At 40.7% G+C, this 21,218-nt stretch overlaps 3 protein-coding genes across 4 annotated transcripts; 1 reads left to right on the forward strand and 2 right to left on the reverse strand.

Moving 5' to 3' along the window:
- Positions 1–37: 37 nt before the first annotated feature.
- Positions 38–7,618, forward strand: phc1 (polyhomeotic homolog 1). Its single transcript, XM_040030005.1, has 14 exons — positions 38–835; positions 1,540–1,661; positions 1,798–1,911; positions 2,010–2,075; positions 2,420–2,563; positions 2,780–2,926; positions 3,035–3,787; positions 3,888–4,020; positions 4,124–4,302; positions 4,394–4,457; positions 4,545–4,632; positions 6,365–6,536; positions 6,742–6,973; positions 7,062–7,618. Exons 2-14 carry the CDS (start codon positions 1,545–1,547, stop codon positions 7,211–7,213), a joined length of 2,361 nt encoding a protein of 786 aa, XP_039885939.1. The 5' UTR covers positions 38–835; positions 1,540–1,544; the 3' UTR covers positions 7,214–7,618.
- Positions 7,619–8,043: 425 nt separating this feature from the next.
- Positions 8,044–13,657, reverse strand: styk1b (serine/threonine/tyrosine kinase 1b). Its single transcript, XM_040030007.1, has 10 exons — positions 13,268–13,657; positions 12,396–12,451; positions 11,999–12,166; positions 11,097–11,432; positions 10,821–11,002; positions 10,600–10,674; positions 10,262–10,470; positions 10,030–10,070; positions 8,890–8,986; positions 8,044–8,782 (listed from the first exon to the last, which is right to left on the reverse strand). Exons 2-10 carry the CDS (start codon positions 12,448–12,450, stop codon positions 8,590–8,592), a joined length of 1,356 nt encoding a protein of 451 aa, XP_039885941.1. The 5' UTR covers position 12,451; positions 13,268–13,657; the 3' UTR covers positions 8,044–8,589.
- A 2,076-nt stretch (positions 13,658–15,733) lies between these two features.
- Positions 15,734–20,527, reverse strand: LOC120732427 (glutathione S-transferase kappa 1-like). 2 transcript variants are annotated; one of them, XM_040030011.1, is made up of 9 exons: positions 20,212–20,413; positions 18,854–18,872; positions 18,631–18,738; positions 18,471–18,552; positions 18,233–18,361; positions 16,956–17,098; positions 16,755–16,871; positions 16,564–16,657; positions 15,734–16,184 (listed from the first exon to the last, which is right to left on the reverse strand). In XM_040030011.1, the coding sequence occupies exons 3-9, from the start codon at positions 18,697–18,699 to the stop codon at positions 16,135–16,137; spliced, it is 684 nt and encodes a 227-aa protein (XP_039885945.1). In that variant the 5' UTR covers positions 18,700–18,738; positions 18,854–18,872; positions 20,212–20,413; the 3' UTR covers positions 15,734–16,134. The 2 variants fall into 2 exon arrangements, with proteins under 2 accessions (XP_039885945.1, XP_039885946.1); XM_040030012.1 differs by lacking the exons at positions 18,854–18,872; positions 20,212–20,413 and adding an exon at positions 20,420–20,527.
- Positions 20,528–21,218: the final 691 nt, after the last annotated feature.

The raw sequence follows: 21,218 nt of genomic DNA on the forward strand, positions 1-21,218 counted from the left end.
ATTAGGTTATATTAGAAATAATGGATTATATAAACAAATGCATTCATAAACTAGAATAGTCATAAACCTCGTATTAAATTTGGTGCAATTAAGCGCTTATAGTGATAAACTGTTGTTAACTAACATGGAGAAAGAGGCTCAGACATGACCAATGTTTATTCTTGAGCACACATCTTTTAGCAGCTTTCTTGTAATTTTTAAGTAGCCTTCAGGAATAGTCCTCCAGGCTTCTTGAAGACATTCAAAACTCTTCTTTAGGTGTTGGGTAATTTTTGCTCCGTTGTCAAAATGATCCCGCACTCCTTCAGTAAAATTGAGGTCCAGGCCATGGGGAGGTATGTTTTCACTGTACTGACAGTGTTTCTGGGAACATTGTGAAGATTTAGGCTAGGCGTCTTTTTATGCTTGAATCACTAAAAGGTTAGTGTATGACTCCTAGAAAATATAAAGAAACGAGGAGTGTCTTTTGCTGTTGATAACTGTAGTTATCAAAAGTACTTCTATTCATTACAAAGGTTAGCTCGCTGTAAGTTTTTAAAAAACATATAAAAACTAATTGCATAAATCCCAGTTTGTTTGCCAAAGTACACAAATAGATTTCGATGCAGTTTACACACTGAAACAGTAGGTGGCTCCGTCCGTCTGTTAACAATGGTTTACAGTCTTCCAGAGTATCCAAAAAAGAAGAAGAAGGAGGGGAAAAGAACTGCTTTGTGAGGGGCGGGGTTTTGTTGGAGGCAAAAAACCTAGAAATCCCTGTCGTTGTTGGCAGCTACAACCAATATCCGAAAAAGAACTCAATTTAACTGTGAAAAGGACGGAAAGCCAAGAAGAGGTAGACACAAACGGACACCGAAAGGCATTAAGCTCTGACATGTAGCAGCAGTAATAGTCAGCTAGCTGCTTGCTTTCTCTCTGCAGAAAACAGATAGCATTGCTAATTAGTTAGCCTCTGTTTATGTTTTTTAGTTAGATGTTTGCGTCAAACAAACGACTCATCTACTTTCATTTTTCTATATATGCATTCGGAGTTTTGCTGCACACGGGAATGCATTTTTTTAACTATGGTATACTGTACTAGTGTCGAGAGATCGTTAAACCTGTGTAATCCTTTGTAGTTAGCCATCGCTGGATAGCTAGCTTCCTTTGCTATTTTCAACTTTTCCTCCATGTTGGTCTTTCTTTCCTACCCATCTATCATCTTGACAACAGGCCTGCTGTAGAAAATACCACAATGCTCCTGCTTGCCACGATAGTAAAAACTCGTGATATGCCCACAAGAGAGAATAATCTGCTGCACTTTAAAAACATAAACAATCAATTGGAAACTTTGAGGGTGCAGTCCAACAAAGGACGTTTAATAATCCGCCTTTGTTTATATTTAATGACTAATCATTTCATTTGTCGCCTATTAATTATTTTTTTCTTTATTTTTCTCTGTGCCCACAGTGAGAAATAGCAAATACACCATATAGATCGTTTATAGTTAAAACTGTTGGCACAGCTACTTCTGATGATTGGCCTTTTCGTTTTGAGCAGTAAACATGGATGCAGGTGAAGACCAAAATACAGGCACCAACAATGGAAATTCTCAGACAAGTGGCAATTCTCATGCACCACAGATAGCCCGCATGTCTCTGTATGAGAGACAGGCTGTACAGGTGAGTGATTGTGTCCAAATGTTAACAAAATGAATGCTTTACATGTCACAATAACAGTACCATTTAAATAAAAAAATGAAAAACAAACTTTTGAATTGGTATTAGCCAAATAAGTATGTATGTATGTTTTTTTTAGGCTCTGCAAGCTCTGCAAAGACAGCCTAATGCTGCTCAGTACTTCCAGCAGCTCATGCTGCAGCAGCAGATCGCAAATAGTGCTCAGTTCCACAACTTAGCTGCTGTGCAACAGGTATGACAAGAATATACATGCACAACAACAAGAAAAAGACTAAAATAAAAACAAACAGACATGTCCCAATCAAACCTTTTCATGTCTCTTTAAAACAGGCCACACTTGCTGCTAGTCGCCAGTCCAATACTCCAAGTAACAGCATCTCCCAAGTGCCCACCACTGTAAGTTTTTGTAAATTATTATTTAATTATATCTTACAGATAATTAGAAAAATTTGAATCTTCTTTCAGCTGCACCCTTTAGGGGTTGCCACAACGGATCATTTATGTTCATCACAGTTTATCCCTTGCTTCCTCTTTTGTAACACCAACAATCTGCATGTCCTCCTTCACTACATCCACGAACCTTCTCTCTGATTTTCCTCTATTCTTCTTACCTACCAGCTCTATATTCAGTATTCTTTGTCCAATATATCCACTATCAATCCTCTGTACATGTTCAAAACACCTCAGCCTTGGCTCTCTTAAAGTTTGAGTTAAAATATAAATATGTGTGTGCCTTCCAGGTCAATCTAAGCACCACCTCTGCGGGAGGGACTATGTCCAGTCCTCGTCCTCATGGTCCGGCCACCTCTGCAACCAAAACTGCTATCAACCAGTCAGTGCTGCTGGGTGGAAACTCAGCAGGACCGGGACAGATGTATCTTAGAGTGGGTTAAAACTGATTATCCACAAAATCTATTAAATGCATATACTTTGAATTAATTTATGTAACATATTGTTATGATATAGTAAGAACGGTTGGAAACCTTTGTGTAAAATTCACACTGACAGACAATCCAGAGAAAATGCAGGGAAATCATTAAATCTTTCTTGCAGTCATTAAGAGAAATAAAGGTTGACCATCTCTGCTGTTTCCCACATAGGTCAACCGTTCTCAGCTCATCTTCATGCCTGGTGGCCCAGCAACTGCTACTGTTGCAGCAGTTGCTCAAACTCAGCCCCAGCAGCAGCAGCAGCAACAGCACGAAGTTGCTTCTACCGGTGCTAGCACCCAGTCTGACAATGATCAGGTTTGTGTGCTTTTACCAAACGCTCTAGCCATGTAATCTTGAAGAAATGGTTGTGAAGGAAGAACTATTTAAAATTGATCACACCCTGCTCCTTTCTTCATCTCTCAGGTGCAGAACCTTGCCTTACACTGTGCTTCCACAACCAAAGCAGTTGCTGTTAAATCTGAGCTTCCAGAAAGGAAAGATGCTTCTGGCTTTCCTCTTGGTCAGCAACAGCAACAGAGTTTCCCACAGACGGTTCAGCAGCAACAAGTGCAACCACAACAGCAACAACAAATTGCCAAGAGCAGCTTTACACAACAGTCTGCCACAAATCCACTGACTGTAAAGACTGGAAATCAGGCTGCCATGACTGTAACTCCTGCTTCTTCTGTAGCTTCTTCATCCACTTCCTCTCCAGGACTCCCTCTCTCCCAACTCCTCCTGACCCCCTCTGCTGCACCGGTGATCCTAGTACCCACGTCAAATGTTCCTACCTCCACCCAGGGCTACCCTATTGGCTCAGTAGCACCAAAGGCAAATGTTAACACTCAAACTCTGGTGGTGCAACCCCTGCAACAGTCCAGCACTAATGTAGACAAAGGTCCTGTTCCAATACAGCCCAAGACAGTTCAGGGACACCGTTTACCGTTGCAGCTGCCCCCTCGACACCCACCGCCCATTCTCCCAGCTCCACCTAGCAATAATCAGTCCACTGCTGCAGGTCACAACCCTCCTCACATCCCTGTCCAGCTTGTGGGAGCCAGGCAGGGCGTAGCAGGAAATATGCAAGCTGTGGCCCTGGCACAGGCACGAAATAGCACAGCCCAGGAAAGTCCACCTGGTGGGAATGTTGGCACGGCCTCCAGCAACAGTACTATGGTAAGATCAAAGGATTTACTGCTTGGGTTAGGTGTAGGGAGAGACGTCTTTGTACAAGGGATTGTAACAGGGCATTTTTTTCCCCCTCACATGCTGTTAGACAAAAGCTCCTCTTGGCTCTCTCAAGAGGAAATATGACTGTGATGGCCTGAATGAGATGACAGAATCTTCAGACTCAGCACCAATGAAAGACTCGGCTCCTCCTTTATCTCCTGCACCTACAAAGGACTCAGGTACGTCAGCTTGTCTTCTCCAATTCATGCATAAAACGTTTGTAGAACGTCTTCAAAATTCTCACTGTAAGCTCATTATTTTTTCTTTTTCATGATTCACCAGCTCCTCCTTCAGAAGCTGCCTTCTCATCTCCTCCCACGCTTTCTTTGCCTCTCCCATTGTCAAGAGTAGGGCACGGGGACAAAGACAGAGCACCTGTTCCCCAGGCTGTCGTCAAACCACAAGTTCTCACTCATGTTATCGAGGGCTTTGTGATTCAGGAGGGAGCTGAGCCCTTCCCTGTAAGTGTGATAATACATGCACAGAGTCAGATAATGAATGTTAAGGTTACCATGAGAAAAAAAAAAGTGTCTTACTAGCTTGATGTGACAGGTTGCTCGGCTTCCCAAAGACGGAGATTTTGCCCTGGTTGGCTGCACAGAAAATGGACCTCCATGTAAGTGGTGGTTTATTATTCATTAAGTATGGTAGCTTTAAGCTGTGTTTATGGTCAGTAGTGTGAAGTCTTTCTTTCCCTACTCAGTGTTGAAGTGTGAATACTGTGGGAACCTTGCTCCAGCCAGCCAGTTCAGAGGATCAAAGAGGTTCTGTACTAATACTTGCGCCAAAAGGTACAGTTTTGTTTCTGTTTCAGCTTACATACACATTATGTGTTGTTTTGTTCCTTCTTAATTAGCAATAAAAGCTCATACGTTCAAAGGACATTCATATCTTATTAGGAAAACAGCTAAAGCCTTTGCAGTTTAAGCCACTGACTGCAGTATTTGGTTAGAACAGAGGTTCCCAAAGTGTGGGGCGCGCCCCCTGGGGGGGGGGGCGCAGAGCCATTGCAGGGGGCGGCACGATATGAGAAAAAAAAGACTGCTTGGACACTGGTAGCATAATGGAGAGGTTTTTGACGGGGCTCCCACACAAACGCAAAGCAGGAGATGAAGCATCGCCAAATATGTTTCCAAACCAACTTCCTTCCAAGCCAAAGACTAGAAAATATGGTGAAACATATCTTCCCTTTGGCTTCACCTGCACAAGTTCCAAGGTAGGTCTCCCCTGCAGAATTGATTTTCCCTGCGTCCGGAGCACGCGCTGGGCTCTCCAAGTCACGGACAAACAGTATCCCACATTCTTGATTTTAAGTTCACACACACTTCTTATAATAACTAACTACTCCTGACATTTTGGAGCTCTTTATACAGTAAAGTTACAGTGGGATACAAATAATATCAGGCTGATCCTGCCATAATTTGTTCCCCCCGTCCAAATCACGGACAAACAGTATCCCACAGTTGTTTATGTTTTTAAACTCATTTTGCACAGACGGGCATTTTTTGAAAAATGTATCGAAGATGTTTCTTGTAAAACAAAGGGGGGTCTAGCACTGGGTTAGAACATGCAAGCTCTGAAGAGTGAAATTCAAAGCAAAGAAACGATGTGCTTACAGTGAGTTTGAATTATTTGGAGGGTATTTGTTGCATTTATTTGCTTTAAAAATGCTTTAAAAAGAGAGCAAGTTTCTTACTATGTTCTGGCCTGTCTAGTTGAAGCTGCGATCTGCAGGTCTTGTCTAAGGGCTAAAATAAGCAAATTTACCCACTTACACTGAAGTTTGAAGCTAACACACTAACTAACAGGGTGGCACGACCGATTAAAGCAAATGATGAAAGTAGACAGATTCAAAGGAGGTGGAAGTACTTCTTTATCTGGGGCTCACGTAGCCCTTTGTCAGAGACAGTCTCTGCCATTTTAAAAATCCTGTAATTAGCATTGTAATTTTGAATCTACACAGCTGCAGAGCCACAGAGCCAGAGAACAAAAGCTTGAGAAAGTTAGTGTAGTAGAAAGTGATGTACATCTTTGAAATGTTTTTTCAGCTAAATCTCAAATTGATGGGGCTTTGAATGCAGTTTCCAATTTGCCACTATGGCACAGATAAAGCTGTTTCATGTTCGGGCTTGTGAGAAATGCTGTGCAAGAACAAAAATATTCTGCTTTAACATCAGGAAGCTTTTTTCTTTTTTTAATTCAGGCAGTAGCTTTCATACTCAGGCTGTTGTGAGTTGGCGCCACAGTGGCCTACTCTTATCTGAAAACATTTTTCTTGACAGAAAGATGGCTAAACAATATGTTTATCGATTTGCTGTTAATTGGCTTTATTTGAGAACACTAAGCAAGATATGTGTGCTGAAGACATCTGATCCTTAATGTGATTTTTATTTTACCCGTTTCGTTAAATGTGAAACTAAGTTTGACCCCCTCTTTAGACAATAGTAACACTGGAAATTTACTCAGGGGAGGCAAACAAACAAGAATGTCTCTCTCAGTGCTGACTTTGCTTTTCATTCGCAGGTATAATGTAAGCTGCAGCCAGCACTACAAATCCAGCAGAGGGAGAACAGCTGCAGGGCTGGCACCAAATCCAGCACCCACAGAGAGCATTGCTAGGCGTAGGGGCTCCACTCGCAGGAGCAGTTCTAATATCACCTCTAATAAAATATCAACCAAGCATCTACCTGTCAAGGTAACACCTGTAGGTTTTAAAGGATGTCTCGTGTGTTTTCTGTTGTTAATAGTCTTAAAAACAAAACAAAAATCAAGGACATTATGTTTGAAAACTAACATTCACAGCTGTTTTTGGAAATCCTTTTTTCTTTTTTGTCCTGCAACATCATAATAGTATAAAAATGCTGCTGATTGTAGTTCAATGTCTGCTGTTTTGGGTGCAGTTTAACTCCGAGTCCAGTCGTTCAGATGAAGTATCCAGCGATGGCGAAGAAGACGATTCTCCTTCACTGTCTCCGAGTTCTTCCCGCTCCTGCTCAAGAGCCGAGCACAGCGCTCTTCAGTCTGACAGCTCAGCTCCTGGAAGTCTTCCACTAGAGGGGGCTGGCTTCCTGTCTTCGACTCCTTCACAGTGGAGTGTGGATGAAGTCTACAGGTTTATCTCCTCACTTCAAGGTTGGTGGTCCATCTGATTACAGTTCACTCGTCACATGTTGTTTCTCTTTATTGTCTCCTGCATTAACTGAGTCTCTTGGTCGATCAGGTTGTGAGGAGCTGGCTGCCCAGTTTCAGTCTCAGGAAATAGACGGGCAGGCGCTGCTGCTTTTGCGTGAGGACCATCTCATCTCCACCATGAACATCAAGCTGGGTCCCGCTCTCAAGATCTGTGCCTCCATCAACAGCCTGCGTGAGTAATGCTGCCAGAAGGACTCCAGGATTGTGTTCTCATAGCCAACTTCTCACTGAAATCAACACTTGGACTCTTTAAAAAAAAAAAAAAAAAAAAAAAAAAGACTGAGAACTTTGGGATTAATGAAGATGCTCCATCGGTCTTGTAGAGACAAGAAGATGGAGAGTTTACTTTCAGGACACTGAATGTGCAGAAGACATGAATGCATATGTGTGAGTGGTTCGTGAGAAGTCCAGTATACATGTCAGTAGTGTTTTTCTTTTGTTTTTTTCTGTCACTGTGAGTAGAGGCGTTTTTACACGTGGAAGGAGAAACTGCAAATCAGACAGCATAGCGACATCGGTGCTAGGACAGTTCACCACTTGGGTGCAAAAAAAAAAAAAAAAGAACCTTGCCTTCTTGTTGTATTTCAATCGGTGCTTTAACTTTAGCGACGTGATTAGCAACAGTCCATTACATTGATATTTCCGTTCTTTTTGTAGTTAAGCTTATAGTTTGCCATAGATGTTCCATCCAGGCTCCAATCATATCACGGAAAAGACACAGAAAGCCTGGGCTTTTTTAATTAGGTTATTAAAACAGTTATTGAAAGTTTAGTTTTGTATCTTTTCCATTTTATACTACAAACAAAATTATTTTTTCATGGATACTGTAGTTTTAGTGGCTTTAATCAACCTAACTACCTGAAAATAGGTTTTCCTCATGGTTTGCTCTTTCAACGACTGGAAGCGCTCTCTGTGCGTGTATGCAGTACTACCAATAAAAAGTACCTGTTACTGGAGCTTTGTGTGTTTTTGTTTTTATCTCCTCCACTCAATGAAAGCCGCATGAAAAATAAGGTCATCTTTATTTTATTCACATTTGAGTTCATGTAAACAGATTTTCATGTTCACATAAACTGAACTTGATCAGTAAACATAATTTACAATGGAAATAATGGCAAAATTACATTGATGGGTCCTTCATTTCCACACTTATGTCTGATACGAAATCATGAAAAAATGTGGCAAATATATATATTGTAACATACATTGGCATCTTCAAACAAAATTAGCAAACCATCATGTATGGACAGTATTTAGCACAGGTTCAGGTTGAAGCTGTACGTCGGTCAGGTTTTACGGGTCCAAATGTCGAGTCGGAGGTTTTATTTCTCCAACTGAACATTAGAGACATTGGGAAAGGCAAGACACATGAATGAAATTTGGAAAAAAAAAGAAAAAAAACAACCTAATGTTTCCCAAAGTTAACTGTTGAAAGAAGGAAAAATGAGCAATTTCAATTCCCAGAGTGATCATACCCAGAGTTTTGAGCTATTGTATTGCATCTGAACGTCATTGTTTTGTTTCGTAAAAAGTGCTTTTGCTGAGGATAGCTGCAATCAGAAAACAGTGTAGCTGTTGGCTTCGCCGTATCCAGCTTCTTGAAGGTATTGCTCAATGTTAACTGTCCCAGATGCCTTGATGACCTTGTCAGAGGCCGCCTTCTCTCCTGAAGCCAGCTTCTTGCTCACTTCTGCCAGAGTGGGTCTTTCTTGATCCTTCCACTGGCAGCAACCTTTAATGATCGTGTACCTGTGCGAAGAAGAGATGAAGAAATTTATCTGACTTTTGCGGTGATTAACGAGAGTAAGTGTAGCGCTTCATGTTTGGCGTTTCTGGAGTATGCAGTGGACACTCACAGTGCGTTGGAGCAGTTAGATGGTTTTTTAAGATTTTTTCCTCGCTGATGAAACTGCAGAAGCTCATTAGCCGGGATCTCTGCAAACGGAGCTTCACCTGGACAAACGCAAGAGAAATTAGTAGATACATTATAGCGTATAAATGTGAAAACTCTTTGATGCAATCCTGTGAAAAAAACCAAGTCCACCCTTACTCTTTCCATAGGAATTAAGATGGTAAGTAGCAGTCTGGGAAAAGATACTAGTAATGATCTAAAAGAAGAAACTGGTGCTGTCCATCAATCTTGGAGGAATTGAAAGGCTATTTCCAAACAATTTGAAGTCTGTGATGTTACAGCGAGAAAGATTCACATGGAAAACATTCAAGACAGCTGCCAGGAGTCAATGAGGCCGGACTGTGCAATGCTCAGAGAAGCTTGTGAAGTTAATGACAGTACAATTAGAAAAAGACTGAACAAGTACGACTTGTTTGGAAGGCTTGCCAGGAGAGAACCTCTTCTCTCTGAAAAGAACACGGCAGCATGACTTAGATTTGCAAAGCTGCATTTGAAGAAACCACAAGACTTCTGGAGCAAAGAGACTAAAGTGGAGATGTTTGGTCAAATCAAACACTGAGTTAACCGTGAAGTCCTCTGTATACCAAAGTATTCTAGAGTCAAATATGAGGCCATCAATCTGATAGCTAAAACAACAGAATTGCTCAAATGACCTCAATCTGACTGAAATGCTGTGGTAAGACTTTAGAAGAGCAGTGGATAAATTAATCTGAACTGAGCAAAGTTTCATGTGACTGCATAGAAATAAGTACACAAGTGTTACTTTGCAATGTTAAAATACAGTAAATTATAAAGGTTTGCATGACTTTCTTAGGTAACTCTATCGAATTAAATAATTTACAGCTTAAGGATCAACACTGGCACAAAAATCCTTTTAAAATCCAAAATTACTGTCACACACATGTATTGTTTTTAAAACACTGAGTCCATCTGCACACAGGAACCCAGAGTAAAGTGAGTAAAAAGTACAGAGACATGTCTAACAACTAATTCAAATTGTTCTATTATTCAACTCTTGAAAGATGTATTCATTAATACTTTTTAAAGTTACGAGTATGTTCTAAAAAGTAAGAATTGAACTTACCCAAAGTTGTCATTTCATACAATAAGATACCAAAGGACCAGCTAAAAAGGGACAGACAAAAGCAACTGATGTTACAGTCTTTCTTCCAGGAGTTTAATAACAAGCTTGTAGACTACACATTTCATGTAGCAACATCTCTATCAGAGGATATTAAGGTAAACAAAGCACCAAGACATCTTTTATAGACGTGACACATAAAATTGGGCTCAAATGAGATCTAACAAGAACTCACACGTCGCTTTTCTCACTGGCAGGCCTCTTGGCTAGCACCTCTGGTGCCTGCCATTTCTTCATGCTCGGATCCTCCCTCTGCGTGGCTCCTTGGTTCTTTCGTGTATAGACTCCATGCAGGCCCCAAAGCTTGGCTGTGAACATCTTACTGATCAGTACACTACGGGCACGGATGTTTCCATGGAGAAGATCTTTGCTGTGAAGGAACGCCTGATCGGGCAACATGACAGCGAAGTCAAGATTAACCAGATGAGCATGTGCAGTTCCTATAAATATTAAAAGACTGCCCTCAAGCATTAAAAAAGAGCCAATGAAAATACAGTATATTTGTATACTAACCAGTGCACTGGCCACCTGGTTTGCCATGGTAAATATTCGTCTCTCTGTCATTTCACATGACGGATCCCCATTGTCCTGGAAAGGCAGTCACAAAAACGTCTAAATAATTCTTCTTTTACATCTCGATTTGGAGATTTACATTTAGATTTGATCATACTTGAAGGAGAATCAATGTAGCACACGCTGCATCTTTGAAGCTCATTAAAAATGTATCTCCCTACCTCTCTGCATCTCCACAAGAAGCTGAGCAGGTCTCTGTTTTCCAGTTCTTCCACAACTGTAACCAGGGGAGCTCGCAGTGACACCACACCTAGGAGCTCAGGCAGGAAGGGATGTGGTCCGAGCTGGGCCAGGAAGGAAGCAAAGCCCAGGAAGTTGTGCCTTTCTGTGGCATTAGCCGAGTCTGCCAACGAGAGAAAAAGTAAATGCTGAATCTTGCACTGAAAACCAAATGAGATCTGCAAAACTCACAGATAAAACCTTGGTGAAAATCTCACCATTTAGCACTCGCAGTACCACATTCCTGTTTTCCATACGGGCCCTGTAGATGGACACGGAGGAGTCTGTGCGCAGGGAGAAGGTGCCAGAGAGAGGCGTGACCAGGTTGAAGGACTCGGGGAGCCTCTGGCGGGGCAGCTCTCTGGGCTGCGGCGGGAGAGTGAAAGTGGGCTTGAAAATCTCCTGTGGCGGTGGGCTGGGATGTTGAGGGAGTGTCTCCACAGAATTGGAAAATGCTTTATTGAGGTAGGTGTGCGGGGACTGGAAGGTGGAGTAGGAATTGGGCATGTCCAAAGCAATGCTTTCATGCTCCAGAACATTGATACCTGATGGAGCTGCAGAGAGAATAGAGGCTTGTATGAAAACACAGGGAGTAAATGAGACCATAACCTAGACGCTATTTCAAGTCATGTTATTTAACATTTATAAAAAAGTTGAGAAGCAGAAACATGCATGTGGTTTTGAACACATAAAATTGTAGTAGTTGCTTATATAAGGATTTTTTTCAGTACTTATTAATGCACAGTATTTGTAAACTCCTTCACCTGAAGTTACATCTGCCTAACACAACATTACAATGTGTTACAAACCATTTATTAAATGTTCGTGTTTGCTTATATGAGTTAAATAAATTAAACAGTTCCAGAAAAACAATTAAAATTTGCACATCTCACAGCAGTGAGCAAAATTAAAAGGACACAAAAGCTCAAAATATTATTATTGTATTATTTTTGTTCATTTAGATTAAATTTTATATAATGCTGTTTCATGAACAAGTAAATACAGGCCACAAATTTGACTTAAACTACCAATATCACAAAAAACATTCAATCAATTCAATTTTATTTATGCAGCCCCAAATCACAACAACAGTCGACTTCATTCTTTTTTGTGTTCTTACCATCAATGCCATGCAGTATCCTCCTGGTAGTGACCTTTGACTTTGGACGGATACGATCGACCTTCTCTGGACAGAAGCGCAGCAGTAAAATGAAGACCAGAGTTATCAGAAAGCTGGCCAGCAGGAAGACGGGCACAACGATCACCTCCTGTTCGTACACTCGGATCTCTGCAAACAGGGAATGTACACAAGGAAACGTCCGTCTTTAGATTCAAAGTACTTAAAGTGGCAGATGTGGTTATGCAGTCTATGCTAATATTTTTGCTCAGCTGACGTGCAGAGTTTATCTTCTATCTTCAGGCGAAGACAGAAGACGTCTCTCTAACAAGGGTTAGGCTCGTCAAGCCCCATAAATGGTCAGACCTGTTTAGTGAGCAGAAGTAGCCACAAAACTTACCACAGATAGCGTCTCCAGTCTTGCACTGAGAGTCTGCAGCTGATACTGAAGACATCCTGTCACATATTTAAAAGAAAATAAAAAGAGATGAAGAGATGCAAGAAGCTCACACAACCAGACTTCATACTGAGGAGGTTTTTAGTGCTTTCATACACTTAAAAGTTGTCCAGATATTTTCTCAGTAGGAAAACCATTGATTTCTTTGTTATGGATGAAGTAGTCAAATTAAAATGTGTTGCCTGACAGGCCTGTTGTTCCTGGAACAGAATCTGTTAATAGTAATGTGACTCTTACAGGTAATCAGTACGAGGAGGCATCTGAGCAAACAGGTAACTGAGACCAGAAACGTCAAATGTCGTATTGCTATCTGTGAGGTATACGGAGCATTTCCCTCCTGCTACAAACTAGTCATAAACATAAACAGCCCGTCAGAGTTAAAGTCTAACACCTTTATTTTTGTCACGGAGGCTTTTGGACTACTTTAATCAAAGATGTATATCAGAAAAAGCCTAACAAAGCAGTCCTAATGATCTATGTCTAAATTCATAGAAGCTCATCTTCATGAGCACGCTTTTACGTCACAGCCAAGAGCTCCAAACCTGTTTACCTGCATTTTTTCATCACATTAGTTCCAGTGATGCACTACACGCCCAAAGGCCAAACATGATTGGCAAAACAGCACCGGCTCATTCACCCAGACTAAAAATAATACATTATGTCGTAAAAATCACTAAAAGGCTCCAACCACACTACAGCCGCTTTCATAAAGTCAACATAGCGTGCATTAATCAGCTCACTCTTCCTACATGCTGCCACAAGGACAGGTCATGTGTTACAAGCAGACAGAAGAAAAATAGGGGTCAAAGCCTTACCTCACCACCTGCAGTTTACTCTTAACAGCCAAACGAGAAATAATCAAAAGTGAAATCCTGTTACTGCGGTCAGGCACTTTTCATACATCTTCCCTGCTGAAGAGTCCGGGCTCAGCTGGGCTGTTCAGAGCTTCATTGTCTTGTTGTTCTCAGGTGATTTGTCAGGCTCAGGGGATCAATGTGCTCTCTGCTACTCTTCGTTCAGCCTTCTGTGTTTTCTTAACTCCACCCTCACCTGCTTCACCATATCCTTCTCCTATTTACTCCTTCCTTCTTCCTCCTTTCCACCTCCCTCCTCCTCAGAGTCTGCTGATGAGCTCTACCACATTCTGTAATGTGCTTTTCCCTGAAGTACAGCAGCGACTCGTGACCCTTGCCTTCCTCGTCTTTGTGTAAGGAAACTGGTACTGCTGCTCCTTGTAATTTTGTTTCAGTCGCTGGCCCTTTGTTAAACGTGTTTGGTAGTCTTTTGCTCAGAACTGGTATAACAAGCTCTGCCATCTCTGGAGTATTTAGTGAAAAGATTATCTTGGTCCAAAGAATTCACAGCAACCACATAACAGATTCTGTTTTGTGTTTAGTGCAAAATATTTACACCTAAAATTTTAAAGTAGGGGGTAGAAGGAGAGTCTGTAACCTTCACTGTACAAAGACACGGTTACTTACAGTATATTTACAAGTAATTATTCATATGACAGCAATACTTGATGTTTGCAATATTACAGTTATTGTCAAGAAAACACGTAGTTCAAGCTAAACATTAGAAATGCTGAACACACACAGACTTGTGTTACTTTACGATACACTATGTGCTCACACACCACACATTAATCGCTGGCTCTCCACTCAGTGTGTCTTTTGTCCCGTCTTCAGCACTTAAACTCCCAACTGATCACAGCAGATGGCTGCCTGCTTCTGCCGGAGGTTTCTTCCTATTAAAGGGGAGTTTTTCCTTCCAACTGTTGCCAAGTGCTCATCTGTAGGGGAGTCGCTTGATTGTTGGGGGTTTTCTCTGCGTTATTATAGGGTCTCTACCTTATGATATAAAGCACTTTGAGGCAACTGTTGTTGTGATTTGGTGTTATATAATTAAAAATGAATTGAACTGAACTTTATGCATGAATCATTTGATTTTATTCAGGAGTTTAACAGCCGAGCTGCCCTGCCGTTTGAGGCGAGGCATACAATCAGAGGGGCACGGCACTGTAGACACTGCGCCAGTGCTGTCGAAGTGATTTCAGCTATTTGCACAACAGCAAGTGTGCAAAGTATTTCAGTATACTGTAGCGTCTTTCTTTCCACTTTATGTTGTGGCATCATACATTTGTGACATAACAAACATTTAATGCATTTATCCATTTCCACATCCCGTTCTTACCCAGACCAGGAAAAGAGAGGATATTTACGCCCACAACAGGTCATTAACCTCACACAAATCTAAAACAAACAAAAAGCCACATCCTCTCTAACATTAATACCTGAATGCAGTTCAGCTGAAGGAGGATATAAAGGCCTCTGCTTGCCTGCCTGTGAAAGGGTTGAAATTCAAAACCTGCTTGCTGTGAATGATGGGTTACAAAGGGAGCGATGGATTAATTAATAATGACGTAGTAGTTCTCAGCGAGGTGACAAAAATCTCATCTCGTCTTTCTAAGAACGTCTGAACTTTCCGTCAGGAAAGGTGTTTCAAACCTGTGGCACAAGGGCCAGAAACGGCCCATCAGATATTCCAGTTCAAATTACTGCAAAGTCATTAGTTGTTAATAATTTAAATGAAAAGCCTTTTTATGGTGTTGTAATTTGATGCCAGGACTACTAAACAGGAAAGAAAATATATGAGAAGTATTTTTATATTTAGACGAGATCATAAAGGCAGAAAACACTTTTGCTCTGTTACAAAAACTTTACATATGAAGGTTTTGGTGCCTTGAAAGATTCACTCTTAAATGTAAATTGTAATGTACATTTAATGAATAATGACTCATTAATATTGTTTTTTTTTAAATATGTTAACTATGAACATTTTAGAGGGATGTTTTTTAGGTTATCATTACCATAGTTTTACTGCTTCAGCCCACTTGGAGATTAAACTAAGATGTACGGCCTCATAAACTATGACTCCTCCTGGTTTAACCAAATTAGCACTTAACAATATATTAACACTCAGGATGATATATATTTTAGATATCATCCTGAGGATGATATATTGGTCCAGGGTGTACCGGCCCCACTGCAACTCTGAATTGGTGAAGTGGAAGAAAACGGGTCAATATTTCAGTCATGAATGGAAATAATGGGCCAACTGACCAGCTGGCAGTTAGAAGACATTTAAAAATCACAAATGTCAGCACTGGCAGAGAAAAAAAAGTATCAGCTGGGACCATGAATATTACTGTAACAATAATAATAATAATAATAATAATTATAATAATAATACTAAGGTTTAGTACAAGCTGCCAAAAATACTTTTCTTGTATTTCAAAGGCTTTTATTAGGCACATAAATAGCAGCACAATTGTATGATGCATTAATCACAATACTAGCAGTAGATTACATGATATGTCAAAATATGAGCACTGAGGTCTGTGAACACTGGTTGATCCTGGTAGACACACATCATGTGACCAAATCTACACCCACATTCGTTATTGTTGTTGTTATTAGGGTTTTTTATGACTAACATTAAAAAAAAAGTCATATGTATACGCATATTTCAACAGTACCAGTTTGGAAACTTGTTACTGCCACTGACAGAGCCTTTCACAACTTGGAAAACTGGGATTTTAATTCCAGAAAAATGAAAGATGGAACTTAATGACAAATCAAAACTGTGAGCAAATCGTCTTTAGATGAAAACAGGTTTCATTTTACAGCTTGGCAGCTGATTTGCTGGGTTGAGGTCCCAGCCATTTCTCTCCTGAAACAGAGAACAAAATGTGACTGAATAAGAAACTGCCAACAATAAGAAGGAAAAGTAGTGCCACTGCCTGGAGAGATGTGTGTCTTTCTCCAGAGTGCCAAACACTTTTTTGTTTGTTTTTGTAATTTTGAAATCATAGGGGATTTACAATAAAAACAAAACTAGAATAACTTTAATTGTTAGAGAGCAACAAGTTCAAAAAATAAGTGACAATTGATTCCTTAATATCGATTCAATATTCAGCTAAAAAGAATTACTAAAAGAGCCAAAAGTATGCAAAGTCTTTCACTGACTACAAGTTAAGGTGTCATTTTATTCCATTTACTTGAGCCAGTTTGATAGTAAATTTGTAGAGATGGTAGAATCGTATTCTCACCGATGCAGTGGGCCATGAGCTCAAATCTGTCAGATCCAAAGAACATCTCTGGCTTTCCATCAACATGACACACAATCATGGGGAAACCAAAAGCCTGACAAGGATTTAGGAGGAGAGATTTGGGTTATAGCTGATGGTTTGTTTGTTTTTCACTTTGCTAGATCTACAAGAGGAGCTGAAGGACAACTGACCCCATAATCAAGTGCAGCCTGTGTTGTGCTTTTAAGCTTCTCTTTGACCTGCGTTGAGGTGGACATGGCCAACAGTTCTTTTATCTCACTTTCAGACAATCCAGCTTTCACTGCTGCCTGCAAAAACACAAAAAGTCTCAAAATTAAATTGTGCTTCTTAATTTTGTTTTAAATGCAGCCAGGATGTTAAAGAGTCTGCACCTCAGACAGCGACGCAGGTTCAGTGATGTCTTTGTCTTCACTCCAGATTCTTCTCCACAGCTCACGGGACACATTCACCACCTTCTCTCCATCCTTTTCTTTTTCTTGCACTGCTGCCACAAATCGCATTGCAGCCAAGCTGCCTAGAAGAAGAAGAAAAAAAAAAGGGCACTAACATGCATCTGTTACCTGAACCACTATTGACAAAATCATGAGATGTCACATCTCAAGCCTAATATTTCAGTAAATCTCTTAATCTGCAGTTCTTTATTCGATCTTTGGTGAAAATCATTAAAAATTTTGAAGGAGGGTTTCTTATGAACCATACAACAGTATCTGGAATTGTTGGCTCTCTATAAAAAGGGAAGTAAACTTTCTTAGGTACACACATTCATTGCAAATATTGATTCAGCCAATCACATGACAGAAATTCAATGCATTTAGACACGTGGACATGATTAAGACAACTTGCTGAAGTTCACACTGAGCATTTGAATAGGGAAATAAGGTGATTTAAGTGACTTAAAACGTGGCATGGTTTTTGGTCCCAGACTGGTCTGAGTATTTCACAAACTGCTGATCTTCTGGGATTTACAGAGAATGGTCCAAAAAAAAAGAAAATATGACAGCGGTAGTTCTCTGGGGGAAAATATCTTCTTGTTACCAGAGCTGGTTTTGTCTGGTTTCTTGAAATGTCATCAGACGTCATCCAATAGAGCACCTTTAAGATGTTGCGTAACTGGAGACTCACGTCATGGATGTGCAGCAGCTGTGTGATCAACATGGACCAAAATCTTTGAGGAATTCTTATGAATTAAGGCAGTTCTCAAAGCAAACGCGGGTCCTATCTGGTACTGGTGAGATGTACCTAATAAAGTGTCAAGTGTATATTGTGTTGTGCTTACAGCTTGTTTTGCCACAGCCAAGTGTTTTAAAGTATTAAATTAAATTTGCTTTGTGTTGCTTTAACACCATGTCACAAGTCATGACTACGACATTATCACTTACCCAAACTTTTGAGAGTTAAGAATAGTAGAGTACAGTTTCCCATATCTGAAGATAATCTGTTTTAGTTGCATGTTCCCCCCCCCCTTAAAAAAACAACAAAAAGTAGTAGACACTTATGTTTTTCTTTAAATGTGGAACTTCTGTCAAAATCAAGCGTCATTGCTTCAGTTAAAATGTCTTTAGGGGTCAAATAAGGTCTAATAGGGTCAAATAGCTTGGGGGTCTAATAGTCTAATCAATAGACATTATAGAACTGATTCTGCTTGTACCTTTCTGGAACATGACCTCAAAGGGGTCAGCAGGCGACTGCAAGGGGACACTGAAGTATTCTGCCAAGCGGTTGAGATCTTTTGCCATGTACGCGAACTTGTTAGGAACCAAACCAGGAGGCTTGTTGCCTGTCAAGAAAGAGAAATGTGAGAGCAAACAGAGTCAGTGCGCACCCGGATTTGACCGTGCAGCGTGTCCTGCAGCAGGTTTACAGGTGCCTGACTGATCTTTACTGACCCGCTCCGTGCATGATGCCACCCAGAAACGCAGGGCGCAGTTTGAGGTCGATGTTCCAAACGTTTCTGTAGCGGCACATGACCTGCAAACACATGAGATATTTGCGCATCTCCTAAACAAACCGATCTGATGCTGTGGTGCACATCAAGACGGCACAAACCTCGAAACCAAGCCATGAATACGGAGAAACTACATCGTAGAACAACTCCACAACTTTTCTGGAGGTCATCCTGGGGTCAGCAGCCGCTCTTTGAGTTGTTAGCAAGAGCTTTAAATGAAGAGCAACAAAAACCTTAACGGCAGCGTGCGAATAATTCACAAGGAGTGTTTAGTTTTTGGGGGCAGCCTCTGAGCAATGTTCACTGTGTCAAAGTTCAACTAACCTGAAGCAGAGCTGCTCGGTACGGTGGCCCTGAGAGGCCAAACGGACTGCAACTTCAGAAAACACTTGCAAAAAGAAAAATGCTGCAAAAAGGAAAACGCTGCAAAAAGAAAGATGCTGCACTGCAACTTCAAGAAAAACACTGCACTTCAAAAAGAAAAATGCTACAAAAAGAAAGACGCTGCACTGCAACTTCAAGAAAAACACTGCACTTCAAAAAGAAAAATGCTACAAAAAGAAAGATGCTGCACTGCAACTTCAAGAAAAACGCTGCACTGCAAAAAGAAAAACGCTGCAAAAAGAAAAGCGCTGCAAAAGCACACAAAGCACAACGGAAATAGGAAAAAAGACAACGGAAATGTTCCTGGGGAGACAATAACCCGACGGACCAGTTGCACGGTACCCCGCACGCGCAAATCTTACGTCACTTCCTCTCTTTGCCAACATTGCGACATTCAATATATTTGAATGACACGGTTAGCACCCAGTTAGCTCCTAGCATTTCTCAGCCTTTTTGACTACCGGGACATTTAAACAATGGATAATCCGTAACCGCAACAAAGTTTTTCTTTTCTCCTCAACAGAGAGCGTTCCCCTATTGAACAACAGCACCGTCAAATAAGAAGAATGGTGCCTAATGACAGAGTTAATAATACAGACTTTATAATATGTCACGTGAAGGTTCATCAGCCAGATGAAGTGTTTACTGGCAATTGACAGTGATAGAGGACATCATCATCACTATTCCAACAATCCTCTCCACACAGACAAGCATAAACACACTCGATTATCACTAAATCAAATGTAACACACGTTTGTGATGACGCTAATTCAGTTTACAATAGGGTTCACTAGCTCAGTCAGCAGGTGGCGGTATCCTCGTACACTGGGGAGTAAACTGCCATTAAACGAACAGAAGAAGAAGAAAACCCCTGCGCATGCGGGTGACCGATCGGGTTTCCGGTACGGATCGGGTAGTGACAGACAGCTTGTTTTGGTTAAAAAAAAAAAAAAAAAAAAGACAGCTTGTTTTGGTTCGTGCAACTGGTCCGTCGGGTTATTGTCTCACCAGGAACATTTCCGTTGTCTTTTTTCCTATTTCCGTTGTGCTTTGTGTGCTTTTGCAGCGCTTTTCTTTTTGCAGCGTTTTTCTTTTTGCAGTGCAGCGTTTTTCTTGAAGTTGCAGTGCAGCGTCTTTCTTTTTGCAGCGTTTTTCTTTTTGCAGTGCAGCGTTTTTCTTGAAGTTGCAGTGCAGCGTCTTTCTTTTTGCAGCGTTTTTCTTTTTGCAGCGTTTTTCTTTTTGCAAGTGTTTTCTGAAGTTGCAGTCCGTTTGGCCTCTCAGGGCCACCGTAGGCTCGGGCTTAGCAGAAATAAAACTAATTGCAGCAAAGACCGCGAGCAGAAACCACTCGTTGTTTTTAACAGTTAGCTACAACCGATGCTATATTAAATGGTGTTAAAGACGGAGTTAAAAAACGATAGCAGGAGTTAGCCTGAGCTAGATAAATAACGAAAAAGCTCAGTAGCAGTGTCTGACCACAAGGGGGACCGAAATGATTTCGCCTACCTGCTCTAAAAGCTACAAATCAGGTGGTACAGAACAGCCAAAAGCCTTCCGCACGGGCTTCTTCTTCTTGAATGCCAGCAGGCAAGACAGCCTACATGTGCATTACTGCCACCTACCGATTTCGAGCAGTAGTTCACTCTCTGATAACCCTGAAGACAACCATGACGATTACAAACTTACGCGCCAAAGCACGGGTGTGAAACATAAGGCTCGGGGTTCTGGCAAATACTCCAAACCGGCCCATTGTACTGCTTTAGAAAATCTGAAGAAGGACATACATTTTTGACTTTTTATTGTATTTTCACAAGTTTTACACCTTTTCCTACTGATAAACACCTCTTCCATAGCTATTCATGCGACAACAAAGGAATAAAGTAATAGATATTTAATAAATGACAGAAAAGTGCCAGTTTTCCACTATCTAATATATATCTACTATAAAAATGTCCGGTTTTTTTGTTTTGTTTTTTTTGCTATGAATAAACTTTGTCTTTTATAATTAAAAAAACATCTAATTACAGAACTTTACAGACTGGCAGTTTAAGCCAGAAAAGTCATGATGACAGTTCATTTACTGCAGCAGCATTTCTTTACTATTTAGAAGAAGTGAGGTTTAGTGTTGAAAACGCACTTTTTACTTATATTCTGATTTATAATGGATTGAATATATAGTTAAACTTCTTTACACTGACAGCAAGGGGAATTTCACAGGTCCAGCTCACTCAAGATCAAAGTGGGCTGTATGTGGCCCAGAATATAAAATGAGTTTGACATCACTGAATTAAAGCATAAGCATGTA

This window comes from Simochromis diagramma, unplaced genomic scaffold, assembly GCF_900408965.1.
Source record: "Simochromis diagramma unplaced genomic scaffold, fSimDia1.1 OVJJ01000361.1, whole genome shotgun sequence".
In the NCBI taxonomy this organism is placed as follows: domain Eukaryota; kingdom Metazoa; phylum Chordata; class Actinopteri; order Cichliformes; family Cichlidae; genus Simochromis; species Simochromis diagramma.

What these genes read in the sequence shown, in the direction of transcription:
- LOC120732427 (XM_040030012.1), bottom strand. Translation starts at nt 18,699, where the DNA reads ATGACCTCCAGAAAAGTTGTGGAGTTGTTCTACGATGTAGTTTCTCCG. An exon ending in ATTCATGGCTTGGTTTCGAG is followed by an intron (nt 18,553 to 18,630) that starts GTTTGTGCCGTC and finishes ATGTGTTTGCAG; the next exon opens with GTCATGTGCCGCTACAGAAA. An exon ending in AGGCTGCACTTGATTATGGG is followed by an intron (nt 16,658 to 16,754) that starts GTCAGTTGTCCT and finishes AATCCTTGTCAG; the next exon opens with GCTTTTGGTTTCCCCATGAT.
- styk1b (XM_040030007.1), bottom strand. Translation starts at nt 12,450, where the DNA reads ATGTCTTCAGTATCAGCTGCAGACTCTCAGTGCAAGACTGGAGACGCT. An exon ending in GATACTGCATGGCATTGATG is followed by an intron (nt 11,433 to 11,998) that starts GTAAGAACACAA and finishes TTCTCTCTGCAG; the next exon opens with CTCCATCAGGTATCAATGTT. An exon ending in GGTACTGCGAGTGCTAAATG is followed by an intron (nt 11,003 to 11,096) that starts GTGAGATTTTCA and finishes TCTCGTTGGCAG; the next exon opens with ACTCGGCTAATGCCACAGAA.
- phc1 (XM_040030005.1), top strand. Translation starts at nt 1,545, where the DNA reads ATGGATGCAGGTGAAGACCAAAATACAGGCACCAACAATGGAAATTCT. An exon ending in ATGAGAGACAGGCTGTACAG is followed by an intron (nt 1,662 to 1,797) that starts GTGAGTGATTGT and finishes TGTTTTTTTTAG; the next exon opens with GCTCTGCAAGCTCTGCAAAG. An exon ending in ACTTAGCTGCTGTGCAACAG is followed by an intron (nt 1,912 to 2,009) that starts GTATGACAAGAA and finishes TCTTTAAAACAG; the next exon opens with GCCACACTTGCTGCTAGTCG.